At 38.9% G+C, this 19,514-nt stretch overlaps 5 protein-coding genes across 5 annotated transcripts; all 5 read left to right on the forward strand.

Moving 5' to 3' along the window:
• The first annotated feature begins 1,023 nt into the window (after positions 1-1,023).
• On the forward strand, positions 1,024-1,665 carry LOC143882763 (putative disease resistance protein At5g43730). Its single transcript, XM_077386190.1, has one exon. The coding sequence runs from the start codon at positions 1,024-1,026 to the stop codon at positions 1,663-1,665; it is 642 nt and encodes a 213-aa protein (XP_077242305.1).
• A 141-nt stretch (positions 1,666-1,806) lies between these two features.
• Positions 1,807-3,639, forward strand: LOC143882764 (disease resistance protein At4g27190-like). Its single transcript, XM_077386191.1, has 3 exons — positions 1,807-1,972; positions 2,142-2,836; positions 2,878-3,639. Exons 1-3 carry the CDS (start codon positions 1,807-1,809, stop codon positions 3,637-3,639), a joined length of 1,623 nt encoding a protein of 540 aa, XP_077242306.1.
• Positions 3,640-10,098: 6,459 nt separating this feature from the next.
• On the forward strand, positions 10,099-13,515 carry LOC143884608 (disease resistance protein At4g27190-like). The gene is made up of 2 exons (XM_077388262.1): positions 10,099-13,075; positions 13,184-13,515. Exons 1-2 carry the CDS (start codon positions 10,238-10,240, stop codon positions 13,184-13,186), a joined length of 2,841 nt encoding a protein of 946 aa, XP_077244377.1. The 5' UTR covers positions 10,099-10,237; the 3' UTR covers positions 13,187-13,515.
• A 2,656-nt stretch (positions 13,516-16,171) lies between these two features.
• LOC143884610 (putative disease resistance protein At5g43730) lies at positions 16,172-17,096 on the forward strand. The gene has a single exon (XM_077388264.1). It carries the CDS (start codon positions 16,172-16,174, stop codon positions 17,090-17,092), a length of 921 nt encoding a protein of 306 aa, XP_077244379.1. The 3' UTR covers positions 17,093-17,096.
• LOC143884609 (disease resistance protein At4g27190-like) lies at positions 17,096-19,298 on the forward strand. Its single transcript, XM_077388263.1, has 2 exons — positions 17,096-18,824; positions 18,933-19,298. Exon 1 carries the CDS (start codon positions 17,132-17,134, stop codon positions 18,806-18,808), a length of 1,677 nt encoding a protein of 558 aa, XP_077244378.1. The 5' UTR covers positions 17,096-17,131; the 3' UTR covers positions 18,809-18,824; positions 18,933-19,298.
• Positions 19,299-19,514: the final 216 nt, after the last annotated feature.

Below are 19,514 nucleotides of genomic sequence, written 5' to 3' on the forward strand. Positions count from 1 at the left end.
TTTAGTTGCCAGCCTCATTACCCCAAAAAAAATCCCAAACAAAATTAAGAAAGTTTCAGGTTTTCACTTAATCGGTTCGTAAGGGGTTTCTCACTTTTTTCTCCTGGTCAAATTGGATCCAAGGCATGATCCAAATTCAATCTGGGCTTTGTTTTTTTTACTTTCCTTTCCCGCTAAGGGGAGGCAACCAAACAAATTTAAGCCAATGGATATCACATCCAGAACTGCCTTTAAGCGGGCTAACCCCATAGGATCAATTGTTAGGACCGACCCGTGGGGCTGCCCTATGTAGGAGGAATCGATCCAATAAAGCACAGCTAATTGTAATACAATAAGGTAAGCAAGTATTGCAAAGGTGGGCCCAACTTTGATGGATCGAGGCCATCCAATTGAAAACTTTCTGATCGTTCAAAAGGCAATATGCTAATTGGACCGTTGATATGAGATTTTAACGAATCAAGCAAACAGATAATGAAAGCAACATACTTTTTATACTTTTAATAGAAGAGAGTGGAGAGAATTAAGCAAGCCATATGCTAATTGGACCGTTGATATGAGATTTTAACAAATCAAGCAAACAGATAATGCAAGTAACATACTTTTTATACTTTTAAGAGATGAGAGTAGAGAGAATTAAGGAAGCCATATGCTAATTGGACCGTTGATATGAGATTTTAACAAATCAAGCAAACAGATAACGCAAGTAACATACTTTGTCTGCTTTAAGAGATGCAAGTAGAGAGAATAAAGCAAGCCAAACCGATCAATCAAGTAACAAGCAACATAATATACTTTAAGAGATTGCTGCTTTTTTTAAAAAATATATCCCTCTGAAAATTCAAGCCCAAAAACCTTGTTCTCCAAATATCCATAATCTTCAGTTTCTTATCCTTGGAAAGAATGGCCTCTGAAGCAGCGAGTTCAGCTGTCATTGAGGTTGGCAAGAGCGTATGTAGCTAGCTCTACAACAAGATAGCTATCATCTTCAAATGCCAAGGGAATGTCAACTCTCTCTGAGAAAAGATGAGTGAACTTGGAGCTTCCAAGAAAATCATAGAAGAAGATCTTGAACAAGCTTATAAAGAAGGAAAAGTAGCAATACAGCCAGTGAAAGAGTGGCTAAGAAAGGTGAATGACATCGAAGGCCAAGTGAGTTCAATAGAGAAAGATATCACTGCCAGTATGCAATATCTTTGTGGTTGTTGCCCAAATTGTCATTTACGCTATAAGTTGAGTAAAAGTATGATGGAAAAGATCCAAGAGGTGAACCGGCTTATAGGTTCTGCCAATTTTCCAACAGGGTTGGTGGTTCCTAATCCTCGGCCAAAACCCGTCCAGGAGATACCGGGGCCATCAATTGTGGATCAGAAGGCTACATCAAATTTATTAAATCATCTCATGGAGCTGGTGTTGAATGATCGCATCAGAAAGATAGGAATTTATGGTATGGGAGGAGTAGGAAAGACTACTCTGGTAAGTAACTTGAACAATATGTTGGGCGACTGCTCCTCCTCGACACAACCCTTTGATGTTATCATTTGGGTCACTGTGTCAAGAATCATAGACTTGCATGGGATTCAGCTGCAAATTGCCGAAAGATTGAAATTCAAGGCGGAATTGGAGAAGGAGAGCAAGGGAAGATGGGCAACTCTATTGTTAGAATGATTCAAGAAACAAAAGAAATGTCTCATGATCTTTGATGATGTCTGGGAGAAAATAGATTTGGACAAAGTGGGCATTCCACAAGGAGATCTGCTGGGCTGTAAGATTATATTAACAACAAGATCTTTGGATGTATGTAACCAAATGGAGACAACTGTAAACATTAGAGTCGACACTCTAAACGATGAAGCCAGTTGGGAGTTGTTTAGCAAACATGTTGGAGAGCTGCCTGATGTCGAAGAGATAAAATCTCTAGCAAGGGAGGTTGCCAAAGAGTGTAAGGGCTTGCCACTCGCAATTAAGGTTGTCGGTGGCTCTATGAGAGGAAAGAAAAGGGTCGAGCAGTGGAGGAACGTCTGCGCCAAAAAATATTGAACGTGTGGAGGACGATGTATTTAAGCACTTGAAATGGAGTTACGACTCGTTAGAAGGTCAGAACTTTCAACCCTGCTTTTTGTACTGTTCATTATTTCCTGAAGATTTTTCTACTGAGGAAGATGAGCTCATACGATGTTGGAGAGCTGAGGGATTAATAGACGAATCATTGAATATTGAAGAATCCTTAGATAGTGGCGTTGATTTGATTGAAAAGCTCAAGCATTCTTGCATGTTGGAACCTGGACGAGGTGAAGGAACTGTAAAAATGCACGACATTGTCCGCGATGTTGCTCTATGGATCGCGTCCTCATCAGAAGATGGGAATAAATTCTTTGTCCAATCTAACATGGGCTCAAGCAAGATCACAGAAGAAGGGATGCATGAATCAATTAACAGGGCTTCATTTGTTGGTGGGGAATTAAGTGAGATTCCTATGTTTTCAGCGAGATGTTCTAGGCTATCAACTCTATTTCTTCAAGATAATCCTCTTAATAAGATTCCTAGGGATATCTTTCTAGGTTTGAAAGCACTTAGGGTCTTGAATTTAAGTAGTACAAAAATCAAATCACTGCCGAAAGAGGTGGGCGAACTTAATAATCTAAGGCTACTAAATCTATCAAACACGTATGAGCTAGAAAGAATTGAAGCCCACACGATATCAAGGTTGTCTAGTTTGGAGGTACTAGACATGTATAAGAGTAGTTATGGGTGGAAGGTGAAAGGGGAGGTGGATGAGGAAAGTGTGACGTTGGAGGAGTTACTACATTTAGAGTGCTTGTACTATCTTGGAATTAGGGTCTCTAGCTTTGGTTATTTTCCTTTGGATTGGTTGAAAAGGCTAAAATGTTTCATTTTCACATGGCGCATAGTAAAGAAAGTACTTTGTGGTTTAAAAGAGATCATGAAAGAGCGGTGGAGCTGAGTGGTGATGTTGAACACTGGGCCGAATGTGCTGAGGGGATGTTAAATATTGCAACTTGTTTATGTATACATGATTGCTCTGTAAATAGGATAGGGGAAGTAGCTAAAAGTGTACCGAATCTAAAGGAATTATTCCCTTTTCATATTGAGGGGTTAGACAACATATGGGAGGGAATGGTTAAAAGTGGAGGAAGAAGTAGCTTTCCTAAATTACAAGAGATCGGGGTGATTGGTTGTCATGGATTAAAGAGTCTCATCCCCCATGATTTGCTTGAACAACTTGACAACCTTGAAGAAATCCATGTATCCAATTGTTCCAATATGAAGGAGATATTTAGAGCAAAGGTGGTTGATGAGAATACATCGGAGATAGTCTCAACCTGCAGCGCAGTGGACAGTAATGCATTGCCAAAGCTACGAATTTTACGACTTGCTGCATTACCAGACTTGAGCTACATTTGCCAAGAGGCATTTTCATGGCCCTCTTTGGAGATTGTTCGTGTCTGGGATTGCCCTGATCTACGGAGGCTTCCTCTTTCTACCTGTAATGCAAACAAAATACAAAAGATCGAGGGAGAAGAGGAATGGTGGAAGAAATTAAAATGGGAAGATGAAGCTACGAGGTTGAATCTTCAAAAACATTTCAAAGAATGGACACCATGGTCATATTATATATAAGCATCTTCTTCATCTGATGGATTCCAAGAGTTGGTGCACCAAATCAAATGCTACATATATATTTCCTTCCAAATAAATGCCATGTCCAAGTGGGGTTGTCTTGCCTTGTTTCTCTCTTTGACTTCATGGAGCAATCAACACGGTTGATCTTGTGGAACATCATCAGATAAGGCCCTGTTTAGATTGCAGCAAACGCATTTCTTGTTGAAATTTTTTCCTATGAATTAAAGGTCCTTGTAAATAAAATTTGAATTGTGGCGATCCAAATTACCTTTTTTTTTTTGGGTGTAATCAGACAATGGAAACATGGGAAATTCTAAAGAAAAAGAAAAATTATTTTTCCATTTTCGTAACTTTGTAGAAAATTCCTGCAACCCAAACATGGCCTAAAGGGCTACAAAAATCAATGGCTCCACTTTATACTTGGCATAATCCCTAAACACAGCCTAAAGTACAAAAATCAATGTTGAACTTTTCTTGGCATAATCATAAACAGGGCATTCTGGATTAAGGGTCTAGGATCATCGGTTGTCTTCTCAACACATTCTGCCAAACTTATGGTTGTCGTTCAGATTTATGGATTTGATCACATAATCAAAGCAGAAGTTGAGTCAAATAAGTGTATTTTACAACAATGAAAGCGACTTCCTTGTTAGAAATTTCCTAAAATTAAACTTGCCAATAATGTCATTTTGCCTTATTATTTTTTAATCCAACAGATATTATTGATTAAGCGAAGAAAACACATATAGCAGAGAGCCCTACCGAACTGATCATGCTTAATACAACACAGAACGAGGATACCACATGTTAATGGCCTCAAATCAGTTTTGTACTTTCAAACTGTTGCCATAATCTTAAACGAACAGGGCCTGAGCAATTCCCCCTTTTCCCCATATATTGAAAAAATGAATGTGAAACCCGATAATCTATCTAACACCACTTCTATTTAAATCCTCTAATTTCTAAGGCCCTGTTTGTTTGGGATTATGGACCAATCGATTGCAATTATAGCAACCGATTATTATGACGATCGCTTATGGACTACCAGCCAGTCAGCCACACCAGATAATCTTTGACCTGTGCACGATATAAACTCAAATAGGAAAAAGACAACGAAATACAAGGCAATCAACTTCCTTAAGATACATAGTAACATATTTTTAATACAACTTCTGGCTGAAATTTTTAATAGTTTTTTTTTTTTTTTTTTGAAGGGCCTTCCTCTCTTTCTGTACTGATCTTGAACTCATGGCAACAGAGTACTTATTGCCTCAAATCGCTAGAGAATGTAGGAGATCGGTGAAATTTTAAGGAACAATTACCAATGGGGGACAAACATTAGGCAAATTATCAACAGGACCCATGCTTTTCAAAAATTATCAACGGGGGACAAAAGAGGTCTTGTCAGTAAAAGTTGGACGAAAATGCCCTTTTTTAGGGTTTTGCACTATTTTTCATTCCTCTGTTTCTGATTTATCTTGTTTAGGGTTTAATCTATATGTTTTTTAGGGTGAGTTCTGGAGATAATGCATGGATGGCTTCACTCACTTTTTTGGAAGACAAGTGATTGTATAAGAAAAGGTTGATGTAATACATGAATGGATGGCTACACATTTTTTGACTAACTTAAATTTTTTTTTTTTTTTAATACACAAATTGGGATGTAATACATGAAGCACATTTAATGAAAACAACATCCATTTCTTTTATTATTTCTATCATGAGCAGAATTGTAATGCCATTAGAAGAGTTGCTATAGGCATGGGGTTTTGTAGCAGAAGGGGTTTATCAACTCTCTGGAAGGGGGTTAATAACTCTCAAAAGTAGGGTTACTAATTTTTGAATGGGCTTATCAAGTGCTTGAAAATTGGCCAAGGGTACTGAAATTTTGAAAGGGAGTTTTCAAGTCTCTAGGATTGGGGTTATCTAGTATAAAAAATGGGGTTACCAATTTCCGAATGGGGTGATCAAGTCCTTGGAAATTGGCCAAGGGTACTAGAGTTTTGGAAGGGGGTTTTCAAGTCTCTGGGATTGGGGTTATCTAGTATAAGAAATGGGGTTACCAATTTCTGAATGGGCTTATCAAGTCCTTGAAAATTGGCCGAGGGTAATGGAGTTTTGGAAGTGGGTTTTCAAGTCTCTAGGATTGGGGTTATCAAGTATCAAAATGGGGTTACCAATTTCCGAATGGGCTTATCAAATCCCTGAAAATTGGCCGAGGGTACTAGAGTTTTGGAAGGGGGTTTTCAAGTATTTGGGATTGGGGTTATCTAGTATCAAAATGGGGTTACCAATTTACGAATGGGCTTATCAAGTCCCTTAAAATTGCCCAAGGGTATTGGAGTTTTGGAACGGGGTTTTCAAGTCTCTGGAGTTCGGGTTATCCAGTATCAAAATTGGGTTACCAAATTCCGAATGGGCTTATCAAGTCCCTTATGAACACATTTTTACTTCCTGTTTTTTTTCACTCTTTCATTTTCACATTTTTTTCTTTCTACCGTACGATTCATCTTCCTCATCCTCCATTGAAAGGGAGAAGAAGAAATGCAAAACCCTAAAACAAATGAAAAACAAAACCTAGATATCGAGAGATGGATGGGAATGAACTCACGTTTCAAATTTTCGAGTTTTCCAGCCTCCAACGGTGGCTAAATGATGAAGAAGATGACTCGTAAGGTAAAAAAACAAAGTTGAAAATGAAAAAGTAAAAAAAAAAAGAGGGAAAGAAGAGAGAAGAGGGAAAAGTGGAAAAGCAAAACGTGTTGCTTAAGAAAATGGCATTTTCGTCCAACATTTAATGACAAGACCTCTCTTGTCCCTTGTTGATAATTTCTGAAAAGCATGAGTCCTGTTGATAATTCCACCTAATTTTTGTTCCCCATTGGTAATTGATCCAAATTTTAATTAGTTTGTGGCGTATGTATTTGAAAAAATCAGGAATATTGTTTGTGCAAGACTTACAATGTCGCCATTCTAAACATAAAAGCAAAACATGTAGTGTCATCAAAATGCCCCTGCGTCTTGACTAATTGGTGCAAATTTTCTCTTCACATGAAAAAATTTGACACCTTCATTGAACAGCAAGAAGCCTTTAGATGAAAGTGGAACCATATAGGGTTGTTATTACAGAACATGTTGGGATTATAATTCTTGGAAAGGCCTTTGTTAAAGATCTGATCAAAGTAAATTGTAGCCAATTTAAAGCGTAGGAGGGGAGCTGAGTCAACATGGTCAGAGCAAAGGGCCAAATCCATATAAATGGATCTTCTACTAGAAACTTAGACATATATTGTCCCATATATAAAATAAATTGGCAACATACAATTATGCATGAAAATGAAACTATCTGAATTGGGAAAGTACAATTACCATCTGAAAAACGCACGGCTAAGCCAAAGTCTGCAAGCTTCATCTTGCCCGACGTCGAAAGAGAGATGTTTTCTCACATTATGTCACAGTGAACGACCCCCATGTCATGGCAATACTTGATAACTAAAATTAGTTCCTTGAGTAAATTAGCAGCCCGGTGATCTGAATATCGCCCCTCTTTGATTATCTCATCACGCAATCGCCCTTTAGACCACAACTCCATGACTAGATGGAAAGAGTCAGAATCCTCATACACAGCGTGTAGAGTCACCACACACTGGGATGACCAGAGAGGTGCTTGCATTATCTCTACTTCCTGATGGGGAGTTGCTTCCGCCATTTTTGAAAGCGTCTTGCAAGCAAACTCATCTCCATTGGCCTTACTCCGACACGAGCGGACTGACCCAAATTTTCCCTCCCCTATTCTGTGGCCTAGAATGTATTCCTATTTGAGCTTCTTCTTTCTGCCCATTTGAGTGGCAACTTCAATGCATCCTAACTTCCTCTTGAGACCTCTGTTAGGGAGTTCGGAAGGTGAATCTTCGCAAGGACGGGCAGTTACAATGCCAATGAGTCTACTCGTGGCAGAATAATCCACCTGCTTTTGATTCTGGTACTCCATCTGCCTCGAACAATCCTCAAACGATAAGTGTGGCCCCATGATTGATGAAGAGAGATCAGATCTGTTGGGATGAAACCAACTAGGTTGGAGGGAGAAGATGTGATTCAAGAGAAGAAAATTGTACTCTTGATGTCAAACACATAAATGTCAAACACATCAAGAAAGAAGCCCAAGTTGTCATACTACTCAAGAGCCTTCAAATTTCACTAAAATGACTTGGAAAATTTGAAGCTACAAGCCCAATTTATAGCCTACATTCAAAAACCGAGATTAAAATCTCATAATTATATTTAGCTTCTCTAAGCTACAAAATCACACTAAAATGGCTTGGAAAATATGAAGCTACAAGCCCAATTCATAGGCTACATTCAAAAACCGAGATTAAAATCTCATAATTATACTTAGCTTCCCTAAGCTACCAAATCACACTAACAAAAGTCAATGCCTAATACAATTCAATAAATTAGAAACAAAGTACCTAGAACATTAACTCCCAAAGAGTGAGTTCCAATGTAGGAATACCAATGGGTGCATGAAAGCTTCATATATGAAATAAATTTCAAGACATTGGATAGTCCAACGGTCATGAATTATTACCAACGAGTGGAAAGGCTATTAGTTGGGTTCCACTCTCGGTCCCCAATTCATTCTCCAGATCATTATTCTATTTAAAAAGTACTGTGATGGGATCATGGATGTTAGTAGAGATTGATCTTGTATCAAACATCATTAGTCCTTAACACCTTCCAAATTGGTCTCTTGATAACAAAACTATTTGGGGAGCATATGCGTCATATCTTATAGAGTCAAGCACGGGTCTGCACACTAATCTAATTGACGACTCTTTTTCAATGTAATGTATCTTTTCACTCCCAGTATCCCACTTTGAAGTAGCCCCAAGGGGAGATTTTTCAACAGAACCGCCTTCTGTAGATTGATTTGAGTCCATTAACCTAGTGGGCCTCTAATATGGGGTCGATTTCCTTTGGCTACACCCTATTAGGATAATTATAATCCATTGGCCAATACATTGATCAAATGACTGTTGAAAGAAAGTGATGATCTTATGAAGCCGGTCTTCGACTCTTTGGGTCTCCCAGGGAGACGCCAGAGGGAGTGCAGATCCTCTAGAAGGTACTCACTCTACTAGATTGCTCTACTAGATTGCTTTCGGCAGAAGCTGTGAGATCGCATTCTTCGCTTAACTAGATCTCATGAAAAGCATAAATGTCTATTCTCTGCCTCTTTCTTTTAGAGAGCGAAAATCAAAAGATATCCCGTTCATCTATCTCTCGTCTATTGCTTGGTTTGCGAATGGCATATTTGGGAATTGGATCTTGTCTAACCTTGGTTGATTAGTTCCTGTTTAACATTTCTGATGGAAAAGTTTTTCTTTCTACAATTTAGAGGGAAATGATATGATCAGGGATTCATGGTTAATTTAGACAGGTATTTTCATAAAGCAAAGGTGCATCTAATTAAAATAGGATAGGATTGATTCAAGAAGAGCCATGTCCAACAAGATCACCACCACTGGATATTCCTAAGCGTCTAATCGTTCTTGAATATTATTGTACTTTAGTCTGTGACGGTTGCAATCCTATCCATCAGGAAGACACTTTTTCCAATTGAATGTGAGCCATTGATCAAATTATTTAAACGTTCATTTGATATTTCCAACTTCCATACATTTAAAGAGATGCCCTTTGTGTGGTGGGCTTTAATTCAGAGAGAGAGAGAGAGAGAGAGAGAGAGAGAGAGAGAGAGAGGCTCTCTCTAAATGGGGCCGAAAGCAATTTGTTGAATTATTTATTGGAGAGGCTATCTCTAAATGGAGCCGAAAGCAATTTGTTGAATTATTGGCGTTGTTGCACAGAGATTTTGCTCAGATATTTCCAACTTCTATAGCTTTAAAGAGGAGAATTTATATGGTGGCCGACCGTCAGGCCACCATATAATTTCTCTTTAAAGAGATGCCCTTTGTGTGGTGCGCTTTAATTCACACAGACACACAGAGACATGAGCTCCCTCTAAATGGGGTATTGGCGTTTTTTTTATGGGTAAATTATTGGCGTTGTTGCAAAGGGATTTGTAATTTTGCTGCTATTCCTTGGAAGAAATTGCATGCACATTTATCATAAATTCACTATAGCCCTTACTTTTGGTCATCATAAGCATAATTTGGAAAGAGAGTTTAATTAATTGATCGAGTTACACGTGAAGACAATAATAGACTTGTTTTTTCTTTCTAAAGACGAGGGCTTCGTGGTAATCTTATGGGGGGGGTTTAGCAAACAGTTTAAAAGTAAAAGTCAAAATTCACGTGCTAACGGGACCCTGATGCCAGCTGTATTGCCTCTTCTTTTACCGAATTTTGTCTTTAGCTTTGGAATAGTCAAAAATGGTGTTTCAACTTTCAATCACCTTTACTCTTTTACCTACTTTGTAGTGAATAAGTATTGCCGTTCTTATACCACTTGTTTCGGTGTTTCCTTTCTTCATCACTGCTGCTTCTATCCTCCCTCTGAATCTCAAAGCCACAAAACAGTTGCTCTTCAAATATCCTTTCTCCCCAACAATTCCTTATCTTTGTCATTGGAAAGAATGGCCTTTCCTGGGGAGTCGGTAGTTGTCGAAGTTGGCAAGTGTATATGCAATAGCATCTGCACAAAGATCACCACCTTCTTCAAATTCCAGCCAAATACCGACTCTCTTCGAGCAAAGATGAAGCAACTTGCTTATTCTAAGAAAAACATAGAAGATGATCTTGAATCAGCTGGTAAACAAGGAAAAGTAGCCACACTGGTAGTGAAAGAGTGGCTACCAAAGGTGAAAGACATCGAAGGCCAATGGAATTCAATGGAGGAAGATATCACAGCCAGCCAGAAACGTTTTTGTGGGTGTTTTCCAAATTGCTATTTACGCTATAAATTAAGCAAAAGTAGCGTGGAAAAGATCAAAGAGGTGAAGGAGCTTATAGATACCAGGGCCAATTTTCCAGAAGAGTTGGCGATTCCTAATCCTCAGCCAGAATCTGTCCAGGAGATGCCAGGACCGTCGATTGTGGATCAGAAAGCAGCATCAGAGCTATTAGATCGTCTCAAAGAGCTGGTGTTGAATGATGATATCAGAAAGATAGGGATTTGGGGCATGGGGGGAGTAGGAAAGACTACTCTGATAAATAACTTGAACAATATGTTGGGTGCCCACTCCTCCTCGAAACAACCCTTCGATATTATCATTTGGGTCACTGTGTCAAGCATCTTAGACTTGCATGTGATTCAATTGCAAATTGCTAGCAGATTGAAAATTAAAGAGGTACTCGAGAACGAGAGAAAGGAGAGCTGGGCGGCTCTACTGTTCCAAGGATTGAAGAAACAAAAGAAATTTATCTTGATCTTGGATGATGTATGGGAGAAAATAGATTTGGACAAAGTGGGCATTCCACAAGGCCTGCTGGGCTGTAAGATTGTATTAACTACAAGATCTTTGGATGTATGTTGCCAGATGAAGACGGATAAAAACATTCAAGTCAACAAGCTAAACGATGAAGCAGGTTTGAAGTTGTTTAGTGAACATGTTGGAGAGCTGCCTGATGTCGAAGTGATAAAATCTCTAGCAAGGGAGGTTGCCAAAGAGTGTAACGGCTTGCCACTGGCAATTAAGGTTGTCGGTTGCTCTATGAGAGGAAAGAAAAGGGTCGAGCAGTGGAGGAAAGCCTTAAGAGGACTCCGAGCGGCGCAACCAAGGAATATTGAACGTGTGGAGGAGGATGTATTTGGGCCCTTGAAATGGAGTTACGACTCGTTACAAGGTAAGAACATTCAACCCTGCTTTTTGTACTGTTCATTATTTCCTGAAGATTTTTCTATTGAGGAAGATGAGCTCATACGATGTTGGAGAGCTGAGGGTTTAATAGACGAATCAATGAATATAGAAGAATCCATAGAGAGTGGAGTTGATTTGATTGAAAAGCTAAAGGGTTCATGCATGCTGGAACCTGGAAAAAACGAAGGAACAGTAAAAATGCACGACATTGTCCGCGATGTTGCTATATGGATCGCGTCCTCTTCGGAAGATGGGAATAAATTCTTTGTCCAATCTAACATGAGCTGGAGCAAGATCACAAAAGAAGGGATGCATGAATCAATTAACAGAGCTTCATTTGTTGGTGGGGGATTAAGTGAGATTCCAACATTTTTGGCGACATGTTCTAGCCTATCAACTTTATTTCTGCAAGATAATCCTCTTAATAAGATTCCTAGGGATATCTTTCTAGGTTTGAAAGAACTTAGGGTCTTAAATTTAAGTGGTACAGATATTGAATCACTGCCAAAAGAGGTGGGCGAACTTAGAGCACTTAGGGTCTTGAATTTAAGTGGTACAACAATCAAATCACTGCCAAAAGAGGTAGGCGAACTTAATAATCTAAGGCTACTGATTCTATCAAAAACGTATGAGCTAGAAAGAATTGAAGCCCAGACGATATCAAGGTTGTCTAGTTTGGAGGTACTAGACATGTATCAGAGTGATTATGGGTGGAAGGTGAAAGGGGAGGTGGATGAGGAAAGTGTGACGTTGGAGGAGTTACTACATTTAGAGTACTTGTATTTTCTTCGAATTAGGGTCTCTAGCACTGGTTATTTTCCTTTGGATTCAACTTGGTTGAAAAGGCTAAAAAGTTTTCATTTTTACATGGCGCCTAGTAAAAAAGGGACTGTTTGGTTAGAAATAGATGATGAAAGAGTGGTGGAGCTGACTGATGATGTTGAACACCTGGCCAAATGTGTTGAGGGGATGTTAAATATTGCAACTTATTTAAGTATACAAGATCGCTCTGTAAATAGGATAGGGGAACTAGCTAAAAGTGTACCGAATCTAAAGGAATTAATCCTTTGTCAAATTGAGGGGTCAGACAACATTTGGGAGGGAATGGTTAAAAGTGGAGGAAGAAGTAGCTTTCCTAAATTACAAAAGATCACGGTGATTGGTTGTAATGGATTAAAGAGTCTCATCCCCCATGATTTGCTTGAACAACTTCACAACCTTGAAGAAATCCATGTATACAATTGTTCCAATATGAAGGAGATATTTGGAGCAAAGGTGGTTGATGAGAATACATCGGAGATAGTCGCAACCTGCAGCGTAGTGGACAGTAATGCACTCCCAAATCTACGATTGTTACACCTTTTTGACTTATCGGAATTGAGGTACATTTGCCAAGAGGCATTTTCATGGCCCTCTTTGGAGATTGTTCGTGTCTTTCTTTGCCCTAATCTGCGGGGGCTTCCTTTTTCTACCGGTAATGCAAAGAAAATTCAAGAGATCAAGGGACGAAAGGAATGGTGGAATAAATTAGAATGGGAAGATGAAGAAACCAAGTTGAATCTTCAAAAACATTTCAAAGAAGGGAAATATTTTATTAAGCAGAGACTCTCGCAGGTACTCTCGCTCTGCCTCTGTCGCTTTCAATTTGAATATGTTGTAGCTTTTTGTATATTTCTTTCTTAATTTTTTATTAACGTTTTGTGTTATTGTTTTTCATATTAGTGAAAAGCGGGAGGGGAGAGAAGAGAGGGTGGGCAAAAGGAGAAGCATCTTCTTCATCTGATAGAGTCCGAGAGTTGGTGTACCAAATCAAATGCTACATATATATAAATGCCATGTCCGAGTGGGTTTGTCTCTTTGACTTCATGGAGCAATCAACACGGTTGATCTTGGGGAACATCATCAGATAAGGCCCTATGTTTTTTCATTTCCCTTGTTTAGAGAGATGATGTATTTATGACTTTTTTATGATATCATTGCATAGTCCAACGGACAAGTCTATCTTGTAAGCTCCAAATGAAGAAGTAAATGAGTAGCAAAGTTCAAGTCGTTAAGCTTAGAATTCCAACAAGATTGAACTGGACTTTCACTCCCTTTCTTGGACTACCTAAACAGCAATAACAACTGTGCAATCAGCATGTCAGACAAAAACTAATTGAAATCCTTAATGGATTCAAACTGCCAATAGAAACTATCGAAAATATTTATTAAAAGGGTTGATAGGGTTGAAAAGATCTGGTTAAGAGGATTGATAAGTGCCAACAAGTGAGTCAAATAATGTCCTATAATCTGTTTGGGGCCCACAATCGGTTGTCACAATCTCAAACGAACAGGCCTTGTGTTTAAGATTATGCCAACGTGAGTGCAAAACTAATGACTGGATTTAAAGTTAAGCTTGGGCTGACAATCGGTTGGCATAATCTTAAACGAACAGGGCATAAGGAGAAGAAAAAGGTGTTGAAAGGGTTGAAAAGAGAATGGAAAAGGTTAAAATGTAGAAACTAATGGAAATCTTTAATGAATTTGTGTTGGTGAATTGAATATTTTGTGGTCCTTCAACATAAAACCTGAATGGGTTTCTTTTCTAAGGGAGGAAGCGGGGTGGAGTCTAACCTACACTGACTTACCCAACCTGATTTTAGTACTAGTTAGGTCAATCTTTGTTGGGGTTAAATTTCTCTGGACATCCATTTACATCTAGTAAGTTTACTACTTGGTACTAGATTTATTGCTTCAAAGTGTTGTCACATAAAATTGACCATCTTAACCGCTCAACTAAGCCTTTGTCCCAAAGTGGAAGGAGATTGTACACAACAAAGATTGACTATGTTTCGCTTTTTTTAGAAGAGGAGATTGCGCCTCTGGCTCAATGGTCAAGGCTTTGTTCTTCAACCTTGATGTAGAGGTTCAATCCCAGCTTTCCAACCAAATTAAAGAGATAGTAAAGAATGGAAAAGCAAGTGGAAACTAATAGAAATATTAGTAGGTTTGTGTAGGAAAGGATTTAGAGAGAAAGAAATCCTAATACAGAAAAAAAGAAAAAGAAAATAATAGAATAACAATGGAAGGCATTTCGCGAATGGGCTTTTGCATGTGAGAGCAGCTGCACAGGCTCACATTTCTGCAGATTTTGTTTTCATTCATGACGTGGCTTCTCTCACATGTAACAGCCGCGAAATGCCTTCTGCAATGGACGCTAGCAAATCCCAATTCACATATGGGTAGTTATTTATGGCTAATATTTCGATAATATGATTCCCTTGACCTACAACTAACAGTCAAGATCATCTCATGATCATAGTGCAAGATGATATAGATGAATAGATCCACTATTATGGTGTGATTTGATAGATCCCATCTTATAGCCATTTTTTTGGATGATGCACAAGTCGATCCTAGTGATGGGGTCTACTTGATTTGAATCAACGATCAAGATTATCTCATGATCTAAGTGTTGGCTTGATGTAAAAGGGTGTACATTTTTTTTTTGTATGGTGTGATCTAAACCATTGTTTGGGTGATCTAAACCATTCATTTGCTGGGTCCTGACAGAGATAGGCCGCGGCCCAAAATTTTACTCCATAGCATGATTGTAACCCTCCGATCAGCAGAACTCATAGGGCTCTGTTTCTTTTGACGTAAAAATGAGCCTAGGGAGAAATTTTAGCAGTACATCGTAGAAGTAATTTTTCACATTCAATCCTCCTACCTCTTGATTAGCATAGTTAGTCACTTTTTTACATTTAAAAGAGTGCTGCTATGCAGACCTAGTTGGGGACCGATAGTGGAACCGACAAATCTTTACATGCCACATGGCATGGGAGCCGAAGTTTCGCCATTTAAGGCCTGTTTGGATTGCAAGAAAGACATTTATGATAGGAAATTTTTTTCTCAAGATCTTTTTTTCTTCCCATGATTTAGAGAAAAATAGCTTCATTAGGGTTAATTTAGAGGGATATTATCATAAATAGCAGGTTCCTGTAAGTAAAAATTGAATACGATTGGCTTAAGTTATATTTTTAACCGTGTAAAAATATAAGAAATTTTAGTAATATTTTTCCTCTCCAAAATTTTCCGTGGAAAATAGCTTCATTACGGTTAATCCAAACAGGGCTGGGAAAAAAAGCCAAAGGGCAAGGAACCAAAATATTACCAACGAGTGGAAAGGCTATTAGTTGGGTTCCACTCTCGGTCCACAATTCATTCTCCATATCATTATTCTGTTTAAAAAGTACTGCGATGGGATCATGGATGTTAGTAGAGATTGATCTTGTATCAAACATCATTAGTCCTTAACACCTTCCAAATTGGGTCGATTTTTCAACAGAACCGCCTTTTGTAGATTGATTTGAGTCCATTAACCTAGTGGACCTCTAATATTGGGTCGATTTCCTTTGGCTTCACCTTATTAGGATAATTATAATCCATTGGCCAATTCATTGATCAAATTATCCAATTATAATCCTTTGGTTTCTAAATACGCCGGAACAAATGACTGTTGAAAGAAAGTGATGATCTTATGAAGCCGGTCTTTAATATTAAAGAGAAGATGCCATTTGTGTGGTGGGATTTAATGGGGCCGAAAGCAATTTGTTGAATTATTGGCGTTGTTGCTTAGATATTTCCAACTTCTATAGAATTAAAGAGATGCCCTTTGTGTGGTGCGCTTTAATTCACACCGACACACAGAGACATGAGCTCCTTCTAAAGATGGAGGAACTCTCAGATTCTAAGAAAAACATAGAAGAATATCTTGAATCAGCTGGTGAACAAGGAAAAGTAGCAATACTTCCAGTGAAAGAGTGGCTACCAAAGGTGAATAACATGGAAGGCCAATGGAACTCAATGGAGGAAAAAATCATCAAAGCCATCCAGGAACATTTCTGTGGGTGTTTTCCGAATTGTTATTCACGCTATAAATTAAGCAAAAGCAGCATGGAAAAGTTCCAAAAGGTAAAGGAGCTTATAGATACCAGGACCAATTTTCCAGAAGAGTTGGTGGTTCCTAATCCTCTGCCGAAACCGGTCGAACAGATACCGGGGCCGTCAGTACTTGTGGATCAGAATCCTGCATCAAGGCTTGATCATCTTAAGAACCTGGTGATAGATGATGATCGCTTCAGAAAGATTGGAATATATGGTATGGGAGGAGTAGGTAAGACTACTCTTATACGTGAGTTGAACAATAAGATGGCTGACGGATCCTTGAAACAACCCTTTGATATTATCATTTGGGTCACTGTGTCAAGCGTCATAAACATGCAGGGAATTCAATCCCAAATTGCTGACAGATTGAAATTTAAGGAGGAACTGGAGAAAGAGAACAAGCAAAGATGGGCCACTCTATTGTTGGGAAAATTGAAGGAAAAGAAATTTCTCTTGATCTTGGATGATGTATGGGAGAAAATAGATTTGGACAAAGTGGGCATTCCACAAAGAGATCTGCTGGGCTGTAAGATTATATTAACAACAAGATCTTTTGATGTATGTAACCAGATGGAGACCGATGAAAACATTAGAGTCGACACTCTAACCGATGAACCCAGTTGGGAGTTGTTTAGCAAACATGTTCGAGAGCTGCCTGATGACGAAGAGATAAAATCTCTAGCAAGGGAGGTTGCCAAAGAGTGAAAGGGCTTGCCACTCGCAATTAAGGTTGTCGGTGGGTCTATGAGAGGAAAGAAAAGGGTCGAGCAGTGGAGGAAGGCCTTAAGAGGACTCCGAGCGTGTCAACCAAGTAATATTGAGCGTGTGGAGGAGGATGTATTTGGGCCCTTGAGATGGAGTTACGACTCGTTACAAGGTAAGAACATTCAACCCTGCTTTTTGTACTGTTCATTATTTCCTGAAGATTTTTCTATTGAGGAAGATGAGCTCATACGATGTTGGAGAGCTGAGGGATTAATAGACGAATCATTGAATATCGAAGAATCCTTAGAGAGTGGGGTTGATTTGATTGAAAAGCTCAAGGATTCTTGCATGTTGGAACCCGGAGAAATTGAAGGAACGGTAAAAATGCACGACATTGTCCGCGATGTTGCTATATGGATCGCGTTCTCTTCGGAAGATGGGAATAAATTCTTTGTCCAATCTAACATGAGCTTGAGCAAGATCACAAAAGAAGGGATGCATGAATCAATTAATAGAGCTTCATTTGTTGGTGGGGGATTAAGTGAGATTCCTACGTTTTTGGAGACGTGTTCGAACCTATCAACTTTATTTCTGCAAGATAATCCTCTTAATAAGATTCCTAAGGATATCTTTCTAGGTTTGAAAGCACTTAGGGTCTTGAATTTAAGTGGTACAAGAATCAAATCACTGCCAAAAGAGGTGGGCGAACTTAATAATCTAAGGCTACTAAATCTATCACACACATTTCAGCTAGAAAGAATTGAAGCCCACACGATATCAAGGTTGTCTAGTTTGGAGGTACTAGACATGTATCGGAGTGATTATGGGTGGAAGGTGAAAGGGGAGGTGGATGAGGAAAGTGTGACGTTGGAGGAGTTACTACATTTAGAGTGCTTGTACTATCTTCGAATTAAGGTCTCTAGCACTGGTTATTTTCCTTTGGATTCAACTCGGTTGAAAAGGCTAAAAAGTTTTCATTTTCACATGGCGCCTAGTAAAGAAAGGACTTATTGGTTAAAAAGTGATCATGAAAGAGTGGTGGAGCTGACTGGTGACGTTGAACACCTGGCCAAATGTGCTGAGGGGATGTTAAATATTGCAACTTGTTTAAGATTGAAGAATTGCTCTGTAAATAGGATAGGGGAAGTAGCTAAAAGTGTACCGAATCTAAAGGAATTAAACCTTTTTCAAATTGAGGGGTCAGACAACATTTGGGAGGGAATGGTTAAAAGTGGAGGAAGAAGTAGCTTTCCTAAATTACAAATCTTCACAGTGATTAATTGTCATGGATTAAAGACTCTCATCCCCCATGATTTGCTTGAACAACTTCACAACCTTGAAAGAATCGATGTATGGAATTGTTCCAATATGAAGGAGATATTTGGAGCAAAGGTGGTTGTTGAGAATACATCGGAGATAGTCGCAACCTGCAGCGTAGTGGACAGTAATGCATTCCCAAAGCTGCGAATTTTACAACTTTTTGAATTACCGGAATTGAGGTACATTTGCCAAGAGGCATTTTCATGGCCCTCTTTGGAGATTGTTCGTTTCTGGGATTGCCCTAATCTACAGAGGCTTCCTTTTTCTACCGGTAATGCAAACAAAATACGAGAGGTTGAGGGAGACGAGAAATGGTGGAAAGATTTAGAATGGGAAGATGAAGCTACGAGGTTGAATTTTCAAAAACATTTCAAAGAAAGGACACCATGGTTATAAGCAGGGACTCTCACAGGTACTCTCGCTCTGTCTCTGTCGCTTTCAATTTGAATATGTTGTAGCTTTTTGTATATTTCTTTCTTAATTTTTTATTAACGTTTTGTGTTATTGTTTTTCATATTAGTGAAAAGCGGGAGGGGAGAGAAGAGGGGTGGGCAAAAGGAGAAGCATCTTCTTCATCCGAGAGTTGGTGTACCAAATCAAATGCTACATATATATTTCCTTCCAAATAAATGCCGTGCCTGAACTTGCAGCCAAAAAATATTACATTGTTTGGGTGATCTAAACCATTCAAGATGAAATAAATCCAATGGTTCGCATTCTATGTGAAAAATTGGATGGATGGGGTAGTCCAATGACGGAATCGATAGGGGCAACGTGTAACCCATGAGTGCGTCCCAGCATTGTATAAAAGTAAAGTAGCAAGGCAAACATAATGGGCTGTCTCACTTGGTTCGAGTCCTGTGCCTAATGACCACCCTATCTGTAAGATTAAGACCCACAAAAATCAACGGATATTCTTCTCTTTATAAAAACAAAAATGAGGTCTTATTGATCAAGGGACTAGGATGATCTGATCAAGGTGGGCCCTATGGCAATGTGCCATAGTTGCATTTACCAGCAGGGCTCAATGGGCCCTTTCACATCCACATGGCACACATGGGCCCAAGGGCTTTCCTTAAAAAAAGGCTACAAAATTATTTAT

This window comes from Tasmannia lanceolata, unplaced genomic scaffold (genome assembly GCF_043159265.1).
Source record: "Tasmannia lanceolata isolate RefF3 unplaced genomic scaffold, GAP_Taslan_0.1 ptg000008l, whole genome shotgun sequence".
NCBI lineage: Eukaryota > Viridiplantae > Streptophyta > Magnoliopsida > Canellales > Winteraceae > Tasmannia > Tasmannia lanceolata.

Bases quoted from the DNA above. Each gene is read 5' to 3' on its own strand.
- LOC143882763 (XM_077386190.1), top strand. From the start codon at position 1,024: ATGAGTGAACTTGGAGCTTCCAAGAAAATCATAGAAGAAGATCTTGAA.
- LOC143882764 (XM_077386191.1), top strand. From the start codon at position 1,807: ATGGAGACAACTGTAAACATTAGAGTCGACACTCTAAACGATGAAGCC. The intron at 1,973-2,141 runs GTGGCTCTATGA...TATTTCCTGAAG, and splicing joins ACTCGCAATTAAGGTTGTCG to ATTTTTCTACTGAGGAAGAT. The intron at 2,837-2,877 runs GTCTCTAGCTTT...TTGGTTGAAAAG, and splicing joins TGTACTATCTTGGAATTAGG to GCTAAAATGTTTCATTTTCA.
- LOC143884608 (XM_077388262.1), top strand. From the start codon at position 10,238: ATGGCCTTTCCTGGGGAGTCGGTAGTTGTCGAAGTTGGCAAGTGTATA.
- LOC143884610 (XM_077388264.1), top strand. From the start codon at position 16,172: ATGGAGGAACTCTCAGATTCTAAGAAAAACATAGAAGAATATCTTGAA.
- LOC143884609 (XM_077388263.1), top strand. From the start codon at position 17,132: ATGAGAGGAAAGAAAAGGGTCGAGCAGTGGAGGAAGGCCTTAAGAGGA.